Source organism: Kogia breviceps, chromosome 9 (genome assembly GCF_026419965.1).
Source record: "Kogia breviceps isolate mKogBre1 chromosome 9, mKogBre1 haplotype 1, whole genome shotgun sequence".
Classification (NCBI taxonomy): Eukaryota; Metazoa; Chordata; class Mammalia; order Artiodactyla; family Physeteridae; genus Kogia; species Kogia breviceps.
Genome location: NC_081318.1, coordinates 56,937,536 through 56,956,278, shown reverse-complemented (window position 1 = coordinate 56,956,278; position 18,743 = coordinate 56,937,536). Strand labels below are relative to the sequence as shown.

Genomic DNA, 18,743 nt, shown 5'->3' with positions numbered 1-18,743 from the left:
TTTCATTTATATTAATTTTATGACACTGTCATAAAATATTTATTTCAGGAGGTGAGAAATTATAGCAAAGCAGATATATTTACTTGTCAAACATGGGAATTGCTATTAGGAAGCCTAATTCAAACCCATTCTGTTTCTCCTGTGTCACTCAATCCAATCTGATAGCTTCCTATTTGTACAATGGGACAACTAATATCAATCTCATAGCATTTGTGTGAGGATTAACAGAGGCAATATATTTATAGACATCTCAGTAAAAATTAGTTATAGACATGGCATTTAATGTAAGTAAATCTACAGAACCACATAATAGCAAGAAATTAACTTGCCTTATCCTCCACTGTAAGTTTCCAGGGAAATAAGAAGCTTCCTCTCAGTACAGATCATACATTTCTTCTCAAGAAGTACAGAAAAGCTAGTTAGCCCACCCCAGGATAAAAGGGAAGGACTATAGGAGCAGAACTTAAAGGTGACTCCTGTTTACCCTGGAGTCCTAATAAGTCCCTTAGAAACATGGAACCTGTCTATACTTTCCCCCTTGGGATCTCCAAAAGGATGTTGGTTAGCGGGGTTAAAAAGGCGAGCTCTAGCATTAGCAAACTTGAAAACTTAAAACTTCACTTAAAATGAAGACTCTAAGAAATAAAACCACGTTATCTTTTGAATACTATTATAAAATATGTAGCTATCTAAAATTCCTCTTACGTTCTTCTGGTTTCATTTCAGTTATTTTTTGTAGCCAATTTTTCCATGTTTGGCAGTCACAAGGCTCATGGGCTTCACCAAGGCACTCCCTAAAGAGGAAAACATGGAAAAGGCAATTTAAAAGTATCCTTCATCAACATCAAGGTAAAAGAACAGGTGGGAAGTGCTGTTCCAAATGTAAAGTTGAGAACACTGAGGCACAGTGACTACTGAGAGATGAAGCATTTCAATAGAGCAACTGGAAGCATGATTCTAAAGCTCGATACCACTAGGACAGATTTTCTTTCATCAGTACATTTATCCACACATTTAAGAAAGTTCCAAATAGATTACCTAATATTTATAATTTAGCCTCTCATGCCTGAAGAGCTGTAAAGTATTTTTTATCAATTGGGTTCTGTCTCACTAATAGTTTAAATTCTTGCAATTCAATGGGTGTTCCCCTGGCCAGGAGCATTGCCTTACTCAGGAGCTTGTTAAACATGCAGAAGAGCAGGCCCCATGAGGCCTACTGATTAGAATCTGCATTTTATCAAAATCACCATATGACCCTTCTGCATTTTAAAGTTTAGGAAGTACTATTTTACATCACATTCTTGTCATTACTTTTACCTCTGAATCCCCAAGTAACAGCAAGGGCAATCTAACTTACTTTCAGGTTTGATAAATTCCAATTTTCTGTCTTATTGGAATTTGGCAAACTTTGATTTAAATAATTAAAACTGTATCAATTTATTATTTGTAACTTAATTATATATTCTTTCTATAGGTATATAAAAGTCAAACATTATGGACTTCCCTGGGGGTCCACTGGCTAAGACTCTGTGCGCCCAACACAGGGGGCCCAGGTTCGATCCCTGGTCAGGGAACCAGATCCCACATGCCACAGCTAAAAGATCCCTCATGCCACAACTACAGATCCCGCATGCTGCAATTAAGATGCAGAGCAGCCAAATAAATAAATAACATTTGAAAAGTCAAACAAAAATGACTTAGAGCCTTTATGAATTATTTAATTCAATATGACATTATATTCTGTAGCACAAAGCTAATCATTCTAGTTAATAACAAAACATCATTTTGGGCAAAGAAAAACCCAAACTCTGGGTGCCATCATCATCACCAGTCTCATTTTAAACAAAGGTCTTTTCTTTTTTCTTATTTATTTATTTTTTTTCTTGGCCAAGAGGCATGTAGGATCTTAGTTCCCTGACCAGGGATGGAACCCGCGCCCCCTACAGTGGACACACAGAGTTTTAACCAATGGACTGCCAGGGAAGTCCCTAAACAAAGATCTTGTTTACAAAGTTTAAGTTAAGAAGACATGCCAACTGACAGGTAGAGTCTTAACTAACTATGAGGTAACATTTCACTATATTAAGAATGTATCAATTCTACTTCATACCCATTAGGATGGCTACTATTTTTGAAAAACAACAGAAAATAACAAGTGTTGGGAAGGATGTGGTAAAACTGGAACCCTTGAGCATGGCTGGTAGGAATGTAAAATGATGCAGCTGTTATGAAAAACACTTTGGTAGTTGCTCAAATAGTTTCAACAGAAGTGAAAACAAGGACTCAAACTTTTATACCAATGTTCATAACAGTATTCACAACAGCCAAAAGATGGCAACAACTCAACTGTTCACTGACATATGAATGGATAAACAAAATGTGGTATATACACTCAGTGGAATATTAGCCATAAAAAGGAATGAACTTCTGATACATGCTATAACATGTAATGAATTTTGAAGACATTATGCTAAGTGAGATAAGCCAGACACAAAAGGACAAATATTGTATGACTCCACTTAATGATAAAAATGTTCTAAAATGGATAGGGGTGATGGTTGCACAACACTGTTAATGTACTTAATGCCATTGAATCGTATACCTAAAAAAATCACTAAATATCCAGAAAGAATGATTTAATTTTCTTAAATTTCTGACTTATTACCAAATCTGGCATTTGGGAAATCTTTTCCATAACTGTGGTTTTATACAGCTCCTTAGTAACTTAGTGATAATTTAATAGACATTAAAAAATATTGCATTGATTAAAAGTAGAAGTAGATAGCATCTACAAAGTAGATACTTCAAAGTAGATCTTTGAAAATTAACACATCAGAGAATATAAGCCTGAACTTCTCCAAAGTACAGTACAGTGATGACAATGCTATCAGATGTAATAGGTGACTGATAATCTGGATTATGCCATGTGAAGGAAGAAAGAGTATTCTGATAGAAATAATGAAGATACTGGAATGTTCTATAGATACTGGAAAACTAATTTCCTGAAGTTTTAACCAAGACACCAATGACAGGTAGCAAATACTCTGACAGACAAACTGTAATTACACAGGATAGTGAGAGAAAGCATTCTAGGTTCAGTGATTAAGGGCACAGAACTTGTTGGTGAACAAGTTATAATAGAAAGGGTTATCCTGTGGTGGGAAGGAAAATGCCTACTCCTACCTTCCCTCTCAACAATGAATATATTCAGTTCTATCCAAGCAGACATCTCTTGGGGATAGCTCTCAACTGATTCTGTCACATGTAGTTCTTAAAAAGAAGAAACTGTTATTGGCATTTCTTGTGGTTTTCACAATCATTTTTAGAAAATATTTTTGAACTTTTGGGGGAAAGAAAGAAGCAAACCCTGAATCACATGCTTTTATTTTATAAAGATCTCTCTTGCAAAGCTTCCTTTTGCATGAAGCAGACTTTCTTTCTCTTTGAAGCACTAGTTAAGTAAGGGCAGCAGAATTCTACTCAGAATTTCCTTTTTTTCTTAGAATTTCTGACTATAGGCAAAGCTTTTATACTATATGAATACAAGTAGGAAGCTATGTAAAAACAAAAATTGCAAATTAATGTTTAGAGAGGTGAAGCAATGTAAAAATCCTAGAATATACATATATCATATACCTACATATATCAATCCTATAGCTTAACGAATTTCAAAACTGAAAGGTAATAAAGTTAAGTCCTGAATTGCTATGCCAGAAAATGATGATACTATTTGTTACGTTATCTACCACCCTTATAATAGGAGAAGGAGTAAATAATTACCAAATGTGATCTTAAATACATGTGGTCATCCACAGATCCCCTAAACTGGGATAAAATTCCAAGTAGGGCCTGTGATCTTGGCAAATAGTTTCCAATGGATACTGAGTATAACCAGCCTGATATTTTGGGGTGTGAGAAAGAGTAGCTGATATATTTTCTCCAAACACTAGACTAGAAAGGTACAGTTTATAGCATCATATATGTTTACTGGCATATATAGATTTTAGAATCTAATATACCTTGGTAGGTTTTTCCATTAGTTTCCATATTTTCAGTCAAACCAAACTTACTACTTGTAGCATACAAAGAGAGGTGGGGAAGAATACAAGAAAGTAAAAGCTAATCTACAGTGAAAACTAATAAAAGCTGGCCACAGAAACCACAGAGTTTAAGAAGACAATGCCAATCACAGATTTTTCTCTTCCTTTCAAAACTTTATTATCCTCAGATCTTAGCAAAATGTTATCTTCTTAATCTTCTAAACATTTTACTAATCCGTTTTCCACTTTTGTAGGCTCTCCACCTATCCTCTTAATCAGCTTTTTTCAACCAGGGGTGCTTACCTGAACAAGAGGGCTCAGAAAATGATTTTCTGAAGGATAGTACATAATTAGTACCATTCTAGATGGGGTGCTTTAGGGCACTAGAGCTTAAGTTCCTCAAGAAACTAACTTCAAAGAAGAAGCTCCTTTATTTTCTTCTTTTAATATTCTTACTTTATAATAAAGTAGATTCATATTAATCTAAGGACAATTTATATGCAAACAAGTAAGCTTGTGTGTATTCAATAACTCACTTCTCATTTCTGTTGCTGGATCCTTATCTCTTCTGGTGGGATAGTGAGGTGGAATTAGGACTCAACCATCGAATAGTAAAACACGTAAAACTAAAAATTAGGAATTTGCTTTTTAAATGTTTTGAAAAATTATCTTAAGGCATGTGGATATAATCTATTATTCAGTATTTTGTTGCTATTTTACTTGCTGGACCTGATTTAGCCATGAAAGTAGTAAATGTGGTTTTCCTTTCATTAATCATTATATTCAAGCACTTAGCCAGAAGCCTTGCAAGCTTTTTCTGTAAAGTGCCAGATAGCAAATATCTTGGGTTTTGCAGGCCATATGGTCTTTGTCACAACTACTCGATGCTGTCATAGCCTGAAAGCAGCCACAGACAATAGGTAAACAAACTGGCATGAGTGGGTGTGGCTGTGTTCTAATAAAACTTTATTTTTAAAAATTAGTGCAGACACTACTTTGCTGACACCTGACCTAGAATTCAGTGCTATATATAGGTTGGCAGTTCGAGAAAAATTTTTAGCTAATGATGATGATGAGGTTAAGAAATAGACCTTTCACAGTTAGGGATATTTCCATAACTGCCTTTTTACTATCTAGCAGTGCTACAGTTTGATTTTGGTTTCTGATAAGCATAAAAGTAAAGATTAGAGTTTTATATCTACCTCAAGTACAATATCTCCTTGCATATGTGATGAATCTGGAAATGAGCAAAAAGCATAACAAATACTATTTCTTCTTCTGATCACTTAATTAACTAAAACAAAAAGTTATTATAATTGAATAAAGTATAATGCTGATGTCAGACAAACATACAGTCAAGAGACTATAAATAGTTACATGGCCTATCCATTACTGATTTATCATCAGTTCACACTTACTGAGTATTTATCAGGCACTAGAAATTAAATAAAACATAAGACACAAACTGGTTCCTAACTGGTACTGTGCATTACAATCACATAAGAGCTTTTTTCTTTTTTTTTGGAGCCCCACTCCAAAATCCACTAAATCAAAATATCTCTTGTTGGGGTCTAGAATGAAAATTTGGAAAAGCTGTCTTAATACTAAATTCTGGGCATGCCTGGTTAAGAATCACTGCCAGAGACTTCTACTTTAAGAAACGATGTTAAACTAAACATTTTCTAATCTATGGTGAGTAATTTGGTATTAAAGTTCAAGTGCATGGGCTCTAGCATCAAACAGAGCTGGGCTTTAATTCCACTTCTGCCAATTCCTAGCTGCATAACCCTGGGCAACTCCACTGTGCCTAAATTTCCGTATCTGTAAAATGGGTATAATAATATCACTCCGTTCATAGCACTGTTAGGAGAATTCAATTTTTTTTTTTTCTTTGCAGTGCGTAGGCCTCTCACTGTTGTGGCCTCTCCCGTTGCGGAGCACAGGCTCCGGACGCGCAGGCTCAGCGGCCATGGCTCATGGGCCCAGCCTCTCCGCAGCATGTGGGATCTTCCCGGACCGGGGCACAAACCCGCGTCCCTTGCATCGGCAGGATGACTCTCAACCACTGCGCCACCAGGGAAGCCCCAGAATTCAATATTTGAAAATATTTGGCAAGATGGCTGGCACACATCAAGCACACAATAAATGTAAACTATCACCACTCTTTACACATTTTTTAATGAATAAGAATGATATCAAAAATACTACAATTTAAAGGCCTGATTCAAAGTATAAAGTCTCTTTAAAAACTGTCAGAAAGGTGATTAGGCTATTCCAACTTGTCTTTTACTGACCAGCAGAAGAGGTGTCCTTTTCCACAGTCCACAGCAGGGGCTCTGAGCAAGGGGAAGCTGAGTGTATCAGACCCGGATGTGTTTGACCCTTGTTTTGTTAGCCTGACTGCTCTTTCACAGCCTGGAGTAGGACACCATTTAATGGCAGGATTATTTTCAACAAAGGCCTGTTTAAACAGCAATAACAAAACATAACACAAAATTTTAACTCTCAATTCTAATAGGGAGTGTACCCCATATGTCAATTTACTTTAAAGCAAAAACAGTGAAATAAAAAAACAAAGCATAGTCAGTCTCAAGAAACACTTAAAAGAGTATTGGGATATATAAAATAAGAAGGAAAAATGTGGCAATTACCTTAGTAATGACATGACTTTTAAAATTTATGTTTTCTTTAATCTAAAAACCAAGTAGATGATGATAGAGTAAAAATGCAACTATTCATACAGAAAATGTGTAATTTAAAAATGTTTTCTAATACAGTTTGCCACTTTTCTGATGGAAAATAATTTTTATAAATAGAATCTTGTGATTATTAGTTGCATCAGAGCAGTAAATTTCTAAATGGTACTCTAATAATATATAAAAGTCAATATTATAAACATAGAATTACCATATGATCCAGCAATTCCACTTCTGCATATATACCCCAAATAATTAAAAGCAGGAACTGGAATAGATATTTGTACACCCATGTTCATAGCAGCATTATTCACAGCAGTCAAAAGGCAGAAACAACCCAAATATCCATGGATGAATGAATGCATAAACAAAATGTGGTATATACATTATTGGACTATTATTCAACCTTAAAAAGAAAGGAAATTTTGATACATGCTACAACATGAATGAACCTTGAAGACATTATGCTAAGTGCAATAAACCAGACACATAAGGATAAATATTGTATGATTCCACTTATATAAGATGCCTAGAATAGTGAAAGACAGAGACAGAAAGCAGAACAGTGGTTACCAGGGGCTGCAGGAAGAGGGGATGGGCAGTTAGCATTCAATGGGAACAGAGTTTCAGTTTGGGATGATGAAAAAAATTCTAGACATGGAGAGTGGTGATGGTTGCACAACAAAGTAAAAGTACTTAGTTCACTTAAAACTAGTTATAATGGTAAAGTTTATGTGTATTTTGCCACAATAATAAAAAAAAGAAAAATGTAAAAAAAAAGGTCAATATTAAGATGCCTTCTATGTTAAAGAAACAGTTGGACTTCTTTTTTAAAAGTCTATGTATTAGGGTTTAGACCATAAAAAAATCTGAACAAGACAGTGAAAATTTAACTTTTAAATCACACAAAGAAGATTTGCATATACTTCTGAATAACTCCTGAGTGAAAATAAAGAAGATAGGGAAAAAAGATGAAATAAACATTATAATTTGTTTTATGAAACTATTACTTGAAATTTAAAAATCCATAAATTTCCAAGTTGATAATCTTTATTTCTAAATATTTACACTGAGGAGTAAAAATATGTCGTCTGGAAAATTTAAAATAGTTACCATTTACTTTGAACGTTATCTTGATCAATCAGTTATAAAAGTTCAACCTGCAAATCAATGAATAGTTCTGAGCGATAGTTTTATTTTTTTTGTAAACTACTATTATGGCTTTTTGCTTTTACTTCTATCATGATTATAAAATAATGCTTTCGTTTAAAACTTTAATTTAGGCCACCATTCCTTTATGCAGTTTTTCTGACAAAGTCAGAGTCCATTACTTTGTTTTCAAAAATAAAACAAAAAAATTAAAATCTGTTATATAGGTTTAATAAAATTTAAATTTTGGAAATCACACAGATAATTGGCAGCATACCTTAATATCAAACTGTAGGTATCGCTTGTCCATCTCCTTGGAAACTACGCTTTCTATGATATCCACAGGAACAAGTTGGAAGCAATCATATGCAGGGCAGAAAATGTTGTGAGCTTCACCTTCTTGAATTTTCAGATTCAAAAACCTATTAAAATGATCAATTGATAGAAAAAAGGCAAGGATATAATTTGCACATTTTAAGAATTTTTTCTTGATGCTGAATTTTCTGTTAGAGTATAATTAAAATATACCAATGAACAAACTGTGCAATATCAATTGTAATACATTAATTCATATAATTCACAAACAATGAACACTTATTACCTGCCCAACCATTCATTATGTATGTATGAATATTTATATACAGATCTATGTTTTATAATTTCTTTAACTTTGTTTGCTTTATCTTCTTTAAAAATTTGAAACAATATATTTATTTAACATTAAAAATAGAAATAAGTGGTTTAGAAAGGTCATATTCAATTCTCAATATTCTACACCTTTAAATTAAAGAGAGCAATGGTACAGAATTAAACCATAGATAATTCAAGAGATTTTTGAGGTGGCACTGGAATACAGCATAACTTTTTGAAGAAAAGGTTTTCTGCTTATATTTCATTTAGACAAATATTAAAATGAGTTTCATGTCCTATTCTAGGCACACTAGTTGAGGTAGTACAGAAAAGGCATCCTGGAAAGTGGCAGGAATCTAGCCCAAGGTGAATTAAGTGGTTAACAGCAAGATTTTTAATTAGAGAATTCCAGGTCTGCCACCAAGAAGTTATATGACCTTAAGCAATTCATTTAACTGTTCTGGGCCTCAATTTTGCTATATGTAAAATGGAGATAACAATATGTATTTCTCAGAGTTGTTATACAGATTTTATGATATAATGTATATGAAATATTTACATGGTGCCTGGCATAGAATAAAGAATTCATAAACTTTAGTGAGGGTTTTTATCATTAATATTTCCCATGGAAAAAGAAGAAATAAACTTTAAAAAAATTTTATTTATTTATTTTTGGCTGCGTTGGGTCTTTGTTGCCGCGCGTGGGTTTCCTCTAGTTGCGGTGAGTGGGGGCTACTCGTCGTTGCGGTGCACGGGCTTCTCATTGTGGTGGCTTCTCTTGTTGCTGAGCATGGGCTCTAGGTGCACGGGCTTCTGTAGTTGTGGCTTGCGGGCTCAGTAGTTGTGGCTCGTGGGCTCTACGGCATAGGCTCAGTAGTTGTGGCGCACAGGCTTAGTTGCTCCACGGCATGTCGGATCTTCCTGGACCAGGGCTCGAACCCGAGTCCTCTGCATTGGTAGGCGGATTCTTAACCACTGCACCACCAGGGAAGCCCCGAAGAAACAAACTTTTGAAGTGTGAATTTCCCTTGCCTGAGGAGACATATCCAAAAAAATATTACTAAAACTGATGTCAAAAAGCTTACTGCCTATGTTTTCTTCTAGAAGTTTGCGGTTTCAGGTCTTACATTTAAGTCTTTAATCCATCTTGAATATATTTTTGTGCATGGTGTGAGAGAGTAGTCCAACTTGATTCTTTGTATGTGGCCGTCCAGTTTGCCCAGTACCACTTATCGAAGGGGTCATCTCGTCTCCATCGTATATTCTTGCCTCTTTTGTTGCAAATTAATTGCCCATATAAGTGTGGGTTCATTTTTGGGCTCTCTATTCTGTTCCATTGATCTGTGTCTGTTTTTGTGCCAGTACCATACTGTTTTGATAACTGCAGTTTTGTAGTAAAGTTTAAAATCAGGGAGTGTGACGACTCTAGCTTTGTTCTTCTTTCTCAAGGTTGCTTTGGCTATGAAGGGTCTTTTGTATGTCCATACAAATTTTAGAATTATTTGTTCTAGTTATGTGAAAAATGTCCTCAACAATTTTTAAAAGTGTAAAGGGATGTTGAGACTAAAAGTTTGAGAATAGCTAACTGTAGATTCCTTTTTTCACATAGCAGGATTCTCTTCCTTTTAGCTATGAATAGGTTCCCTGTAAAGTTAGATATAATTTATCTTAATACTTATAGTCCCATCAAAGTGCACAACGTACTTAGACATAGTTACTGTATAATGATTTTTTTGAATTTTATGTCTTCTAAACACATCAGAGCAGCTTTAACTATCTCTGGGGAATTAAATGACAGAACTGAGAAGACCTCACTGAAGAAAGGATCATCTCTCTGTGAGCCAGTCTACTAATTTTCAGCAACATAGAATTTCTCACTAAATTTAAAAGCAGAACATAGAGTTGATGAATGTTAGTAAAAGAGAGAAATCTGGGGCAAACTTTACCTATATTTTTATCTTGTAGGTCAGCTTCACAGATTGTATCATAAGTTCCCACTGTTTATTACCAAGCTTAGTAGGACGGTAATAACTTAACATTTACTGAGTGGTTACTATATGCCAGGCCCTGTTCTAAGCATTTTCCATATATTAAGCCATTTAACAATAAACTGGCAACAATCCTATAAAGTACTCACCACTGTCACCATTTTATAGCTTAGGAAATTGAGGCACAGGAAGGTTACCACTTACCTAAATCAACAACTAATCAGTAGCAGGAAGGATATTCTAGGCTGGGTAGAAAATAGTAATTTCCCTTTCATTTAAGCCCTTGGCATAGATGCTTCAAAGCATCTGTATGGACTGATGAGATAAGGGGGTAGAGAAGAGTAAGATAAATTAAGATGTTTTCAAAACTATCTAGGGACTTTTAAAAATTCTTCCTTGCTTCTTAGACTGAAGAGTTTTTCCATATGCCCATGAAAGGACTGCAGTTAATTTTAAAATGGTTTTATTCGCATACGAGTCACTCAATCTGGAACTTGTTTTACTGATGCTTGATTTGCCAAGAACTACCTGGTAGGAGAGAGGAGTATCCTAGGTAGGCTGATAAGGTACCATGGAAAACAATAATTAGATCTTTCAAATTTAAATCTTACCATTAAGTATGGGAGATGGTTCCTGTGATAGGAGTTTGGTGAGGAAGGTCAAGAAGTACAAAAAAATTCAAGTAAATCCCTTAGAGGGCCTCAATTTTCACAGAGAAATCAACGTCAACAGTAACAAACATGGCAGAACCCAGATAATACTTCCTAATATAATACAGTTGACAGTTTTAAGCTAAATAAAGTACTAAGCCTGTGGAAGATTTTCTGTGCTCAGAACAAGCTCAAAGTTTGCTTTGTGATGTGAGTTCTGACCTTTGCCAATTAATTTATCTGTATCAGCTGCACTGATTTGATCCTATCTAATTAGATTCAGAGTAGAGTCTAATCTATGTTTTAAAAAGAACAACCAGATATTCTTACTTATTCTGATTTTTTTAAAAGCAGATTATTTTTCCCCTCCAAATAAATAATATACAAATCCATTTATACAAATATACATACAAATATAATCTTCCACTATATCCCAATTTGGAAAAAATAAAATGTGCTCAAAATGAAACCACAGTGACAGAAAGATCAGTTGTTGCCTACAGATGGGAGGTGGAGGGTGGTGGTGGAAGGATAAGAGGGAGGCAGAAAGAGAAGGGTGGGAGGGATTTCAAGGAGAAATGAGGAAACTTTTGGGGGTAATGGGTATATTCATTATCTTGATTGTTGTAATGGTTTCATGGGTATATATGTATGTCAAAGCTTACTGAATTATTTATTTTGAATATGTGTTTTAGTGTATGCTATCCATACCACGACAAAGTTATTTAAAAAAAAAAAACAAAACAGAAAATTTCCTCAGGTTCTTGCTCTCTCAGGCAACATGGTATTCCCTAGTTCCCTATACCTGGTTCCTAGTATTCTACGAAAAAGAACAGTTTGAAAACTTTGTCCTTAAATATTAGTGATATGCTTTGCTTAGGTCATCAATCATTAGATTTACGTGTCTCCAGAGAACCTGATAACGTATTGTTCATTATATTAAACTTCTTCATTTAGTTTATAAACCTCTCTCAAAAAGTACAACATTAGAGCAACATTAATGGATGGTGAGAAAGTATAAATCTTGGCAAGGTAATGGGAAGGAGAATAGAGATAAACATGAGAAGGAAAATAAAATTTCAATTTGTAATACAGACCAACCATGCTTAGCAGAGACATCTAACTTTGAATTGATTAAAAAGGAATTTTAAGCATCCATATTCTTACAGATTTCCAAGGCTATCTGCTTGTCACAAAAAGTTCAGAGAAAGCATAAAAACAAATGCTTAAACAATCTTGGGATATAAGAAACTGTTTCTTGATATTGAGGTGCAGGCTTAATATTTACAATAGACGAGAAAACTTATTTACCTACATCTGCTTTGTTCCCCCAAAGTACCTTACATTAAGCAAAATAACCTTAATTACTAAATTAAATAATTTTACTAAATTAATAGATGGGACGATGTCAAAATAAAAACAGAATTCTTCTTTAGTAGTAAAATATAACACATTTGGGTGTAACTCTGAAACCCATATAAATAATCCATATCATTAAATATAGAAAGCAAGCAATTTTATTGCCAAATCAGAGTGCTATCATGCAGTAAGAAATACTAAGCTGCACATATACTCACGACTCCCAACATCCTCTACAAAAGTCATGTCCACAGGGCATATCCACTGGGTCTTCAAATACAGAAATACTGCACATACAAATGTCACACTGGAAGTGAAGAAGAAAAATGATTTAAACAAAGTCATACCTTGGAGACAGAACATCTCTTTGTTCATTAGCTTATGGCAAAAATATGAGCAGAGTAATTATAAACAATATTTCAAAGTTATAAGGGAAATTAAAGTCAGTGTGCCTACCTTTGACTAAATAACAAATACCATGCTTATCTCATTATAAACTATTGTGGGATTTAAATGTTTTAATGCAAAAGTGAAATTCTTAAATTCCAAATGTATGTGTTAAATTAGTCAGCAACTATTTGTTTGGAAAAGGAAATATAAGAAACAAATCACTGCAATCTATTCAAGTCAAGATCAAATTGCTCCTTGCAAACTAACCACTTCAATATCATGTCCTTCACCCTATATGCACCCCAGAAAAATCTACAAAAACGGAGTAACTCTGTTTTTTCAATACAGCGACTCAGGATATTCAGAGTAGTAATTTAAGGATTTCTACCCAGGGAACCATGCTACAAAGCTGTGCATCTTCTAAACAATAACTACCTTTATAATGTTACAGATGTGAATTACAGAAGTAGGATTCTGTTTTCCAAGAAGGCCCAGATAAAATCCGGAGTGCATTCATATTTATAATATATTTTGTGTGGCTGAATCATTCGAGAAACATAAAAATTTCCTGTAACAGTACACCAATGGTTTGCCAATTAAAAATGCACACAATGGCAGTACTGTTTCTTAATAAAAAGCAAATATTTATTTTGGAAATGTATCCAGATGACAAACTCTGTAAGTTTTATTGAAACAAATACATAATCACCAACATATGATAAATGTCTTCAGAAAAATATAAAACTATTTTCAAATCTTTGGTTTCAGGTGCCTATCACAAACTCAACTTTTAATATTTCAGTATGGTGTGCTCAAAATTTTAAGCAATTGGAGATTCTAAGTGAAAATATTGTAGATGGTTTTCCCAAATTCTTTTATGTTTTCTGTTTTAAAAGAGAAAAAGAAAGCTCTTTTGTTTTTCAATCTGTAATTCAGAGATCTCAAAAATAGTCTGTGATAATAAATATTTACCAAAGCATGAAATAATTGAACCCTTTAAGTAGGGTATAGGATTCAATTACAAGAATATGACTAGAGGTTCCATGAAACAATATTAAAACTAAAACTATGGGGCTTCCATGGTGGCGCAGTGGTTGAGAGTCCGCCTGCCGATGCAGGGGATACGGGTTCGTGCCCCGGTCCGGGAAGATCCCACATGCCGCGGAGCGGCTGGGCCCGTGAGCCATGGCCGTTGAGCCTGCGCTCCGTGGCAGGAGAGGCCACAACAGTGAGAGGCCCGCATACCGCAAGAAAAACACCGAAAACCTAGAAGTATTGGAAGTACACCGAATACTAAACCATACCAAACTGGTGTCCAAATCCCCAGGAGATAAACTTATGTCATCTGGAGAGGTGACGGAAGAGCGTGTAGTCCTTGGAGTTCTTGGAGAAGGGAGTGTGTCCCAGGCATTATACCCACTTGGTGGTGGAGTTGGCATTTGAACACCTGATCGTTGGCAGCAGTTCTCTGGGTTGGACATCCAAGCTTCAAGTAATTTCTCCCTGTCCCAATCTTTAAGAAAAATAGAATGGATATCTCTCAAATAACAGGGAAAATATGGTGATGTTTTAAGAGCTTCATAATAACAAAAGAGAATAAGTTAGAGAGATATAGGCCATCTATAGAAAAAAAAATTATTTGTATCAAAACAGTAATCGCAAATGAATGTTCATGATGTTATATCTATTCGTATTTTTAAACAGAATTTAAACTTTTATAATTTATCATGGCTTACAACCATGTCAATTTCTAATAATATAGTCAAAATTTTCAGTCATTTCTACTAATAATCAAAAGTGGTGGCTCACATGTCATTGGAATTTATTAAATTTTTATTGGTATAGGTTTGATTAAGCCATTTTACTCTTTCAAGAATATGTAACTTCACAATTGGCCTCACTGCTGTCAAGTTGTGAAATGATTACACAGCTAACTATAAGCATGTCAAAATGCCAACAAGTCCTAAAAATCATTTGATAAACAACTTGAAAGCAGAAGGAACTTCTAAAGAGATTATGATTATAAAGTTTTAGTGAATTTGATATAAATTCCACATTAAGTGAGCCTGATTTTGGCTTAACTAAAAAAACATTACCTTCCTAGTACAAATACTTTAAAAATAGTCAAGTGAAGTATATTATTATAAGTCCAGAGCCATAAAAACCTAACCCATTCAAAACAATAAACTGATATATCCAATGATTTTCCCAGGTGTTTTATATGTATTATTTCATTTACTCCTCCCAACACACTTTTCAATCATTATTGAGGTGAAGAAACAAAGACTCAGGGAAATTACACAACTTGCCCAGGCTCACACAGATATGAAGGATTTGAAAGAAATTTCTGTGTTCTTTGCACTGCAGCCCAATAAAGCATAGGGTCAAAAGTAATATGAGTCAATTATTTACCATGGGCCCATTCTGTATCATTTTACAAATCAAATACAAATAACTGTGAAAACTTTCTATATAAGACTTTTTTCAACCATATGAAGTCAATATATTTGGTGGTTTACCAGGATAATTATGATTCAGACATGCAATGAAGATAGAGTGTGCTTCCATATGTGCAAAGGCACACAAGTATAATGGAGAGACATGAGCAGCTCTGTAAAGTTACAGTATACTATATTGTGGTTTGGGGAGATGGAAGATAAGATTGGAAACAGGAGTCATTACAAAAGAAGAAAAATCCAACAACTGAAAAACACTGCACATGAGTGCATTCTAGGAAATGTTGCTAAATGGACCTGAGTGTTATGATAGGTCATTACAAGCATACCTTGGAGATATTGCAAGTTTGGTTCTAGACCACTGCAATAAAGCAAATATTGCAATAAAACAAGTCATACAAATTTTTTGATTTCCCAGTACATGTAAAGGTTATGTTTACACTACATTGTTTTTTTAGGTATAATGCTATTACACACTTAACAGACTACAGTACCTTAATTAAAATACTTTATTGCTAAAAAACACTAACCATCATCTGACAATGTAAGGTTGCCACAAATGTTCAAATTGTAAAAAAATGCAATATCTGCAAAGCACAGTAAAGCAAAGTTCAATAAAATGAGGTATACTTGAACTTACTTAAAAAGTGAAAACTTTCTTAGAACAGTATGATTATTTTTCAAATCTCCACTATAATACTTTTTCATAAATGGAAAAAAAAGAACTACTATAATTTATATACACACATATTAAATTCTAGTCTTATCTACTACAAATATTTTCTAGCACAATTTCTGCTTGGATTCTATCACATCATTCATTTAGCAAACATTTATTGAATGTCTTTTATGTGCCATACACTATGTCAGGCTGTAGGGATATAATAGGAGGAAAAACCAGGCATAATTCCTGCTTTCATGGAACTTAAGAGTCTAGTAGGGAGAAAGACATTAAGTAAAATCAACACATTAAAAAAAAATCATCACTGTCAGAAGCATCATTAAGAAGAGGTAGAGACTCCCATTCAGGGAGCTCATGGCTTGGAGTGGACATCCAAAGGATGAGTGGGAGCTAACTGGGTAAAAGGAAGAGGGAAAAGACATTCTAGACAGATGGTACACAGCATGTTAAAAGGCCTTATGGCAGCAGAGAAGGAAGCATCCTTGTGTAATTTTAAAAGTCAATGTAGCTGGAGCATGGAGACCAGAGGGGAAGCACTGTGTGAGTGAGGCTGAAAACAGACAGGGACTAGGCCATGTAGGACTTTTAATAATACTCCTATCATCAGTTTAGAAGTGACAGGAAGCCAGTGAAAACTGGGCTTAGGGTTAGGAAGAACAGGTTGTCACGGTTAGATCTGAAAAGATCATTCTGACTACAGTATGGAATAACAAAGCAATTGGATACGGTGAGAGTGGAGGGAAAGGTATACTAGAAAGGAGGCTACTGGGAAGTACCATTGAGAGATTATGGCAGCCAAGGCCATGGTTGGCTGCAGTGGAGATGAAGAGAAAGGAAGAAGTTAAGATCTGGGACGTGAGACTGAAAATTTGGTAACAATGGGATATAGGGTCTGAGGGAAAGGAAATGTCAAAGTTGTTGTCCAGAGTCTTCCACGTTGGTTGGTTGGTCCTGCCATCCCATGTAAATAGGGAATACCAGAGACTCAGGTACAGGTTTAAAAGCATGATTTTAATTTTAGACATGATGAGATTAAGGGGCTTTTGAGATATCCTAGAGGTGCTTTCAAATCGGCAGTTATATATAAGTGTATAGAGCTCAGAAGTCTAGTCTTAGAGGGAGAAATCTGTATCTATGAAAGCCGTGGGAGAAGATGTCATTTCGTAGGAATAGAGTAGAGTGAGAGGAGGTGTGGACTACCGATGTTTAATTACCTATAGAAATGATGAGTCTCCAAAGGAGATTTAAAAAATACTTCAGTATACATTTACTCTAAGGACAAGCAAACTTGCCTTGGTCTCATATTTTAAAAAACAGGTAAGTAAATTTTACTTATTTTCTCATTAGGTAGCTTTGAACTACATAAGTTACTTTTATTACTGAGGAAATGCTCAGAAAATGACCTTTGTATTCTTAACAGAGTCATCCTTAAAATTCAATTACTACTCAGTAAATACTGCCTAACATTTCTGTCTTCTGTCTTCAACCTCATTACTTTGGGACTAAATTTGACAGTAGATAACATAATACTTAAATCTATTTTCCTGTGGAAAGCTGAATGAATGTTACCAAGGATATAATCTATAAATCTAACAAACAGTTCAGTTTAATAGCTCTGAAACAGAGCCCATCCAGATTTTGACAGCAATTAGTATAAACTGCAGCTCTGTGCACTGTCTTTATTATTCACTAGCATCATTTATCTCTGAAAATCTTATTTGATTATCAAAAAGTCACTGATATTACCTAAACAATATAGAAGAGATGTCCATCTGAAAACCTGCATTAGCCTCTATTATATGCCTTAATCAGAGACTGAAATATAGAACACTTAAGTTATCAAAAAAGTTATCAGAGAATAGACAAATGTCAAGTAATAGAATCCAATTAGATATCACGTTATTGGAATACTATATAAAAGAAGTAACTTAGGGAAATATCAATGGAATGAAAATGGAGGTGATCATTTAAAAATACTTGATGACACAATGTGTAAACACCAGAGAAGAAAATCTTTGTTTTAATTACAATAAAATTAACACTAGTTAAGTTAGCCTTAGATTCTATATAATATTGTAAGTTAGAATTATGATATATTATATAATTTAGCTGAGTGTAGATACCTGTGGCAGAAATGGCCATAAGTACTACACAACAGTTCTACAAAGTAGAACTGATGCTTGCAGTTAAGTGTGACCATGTGACTGAATTCTGGTCAGTGGAATAGGTGCAGGAGTGATTTATGCCACTTCCAGGACTGGCTCAAAAAACTTCCCACACCTATTTCTCCACACTTTTTCCTTTCTGATTGGTTGTCTGGAATGGAGATAATCCGGGCAACCTCAGAAGCTACTTTGTTAATATGGCAGAGCCTCAGTTGGTCAGAGTAACTGTGGAGCAGAGCCCCTGTCCCATTCCTAACACTTTAGACTATTATGATTAATAAATGTTTACTGTGTTTGACTCAATACTTTCATTTCAGCAGCCAGCCTACCCTAACTAATACAACTGTCACGTTACAGCTCCTCACAGATGAATAGCTTCTACTTTTATGCCAGCTCTACATTGTATTTAAATGTACTCTCTTTATTTGAAAGCTCAAGCAAAGGACGGGGTGCTGTGAATCTCACACAAAAGAAACACAATTTAAGGTATTTGGTATTTCTTTACAAGTTTTTATGACTGTTAAGTATTATTACTGAC

General features: G+C 34.7%; 1 protein-coding gene across 5 annotated transcripts in view; it reads right to left on the bottom strand.

Moving 5' to 3' along the window:
• The window catches only part of ANKIB1 (ankyrin repeat and IBR domain containing 1), a 194,872-nt gene that overhangs the window by 26,716 nt on the left and 149,413 nt on the right, over nt 1–18,743 (bottom strand). For all 5 annotated transcript variants that reach the window (XM_067042497.1, XM_059073916.2, XM_059073914.2 and 2 more), the window contains 5 exons: nt 14,207–14,415; nt 12,731–12,819; nt 8,163–8,307; nt 6,335–6,501; nt 706–794 (listed from right to left, as the gene is read on the bottom strand). In XM_067042497.1, coding sequence (XP_066898598.1) covers nt 706–794; nt 6,335–6,501; nt 8,163–8,307; nt 12,731–12,819; nt 14,207–14,415 — 699 coding nt within the window. The remainder of the gene's footprint in view (nt 1–705; nt 795–6,334; nt 6,502–8,162; nt 8,308–12,730; nt 12,820–14,206; nt 14,416–18,743) is intronic.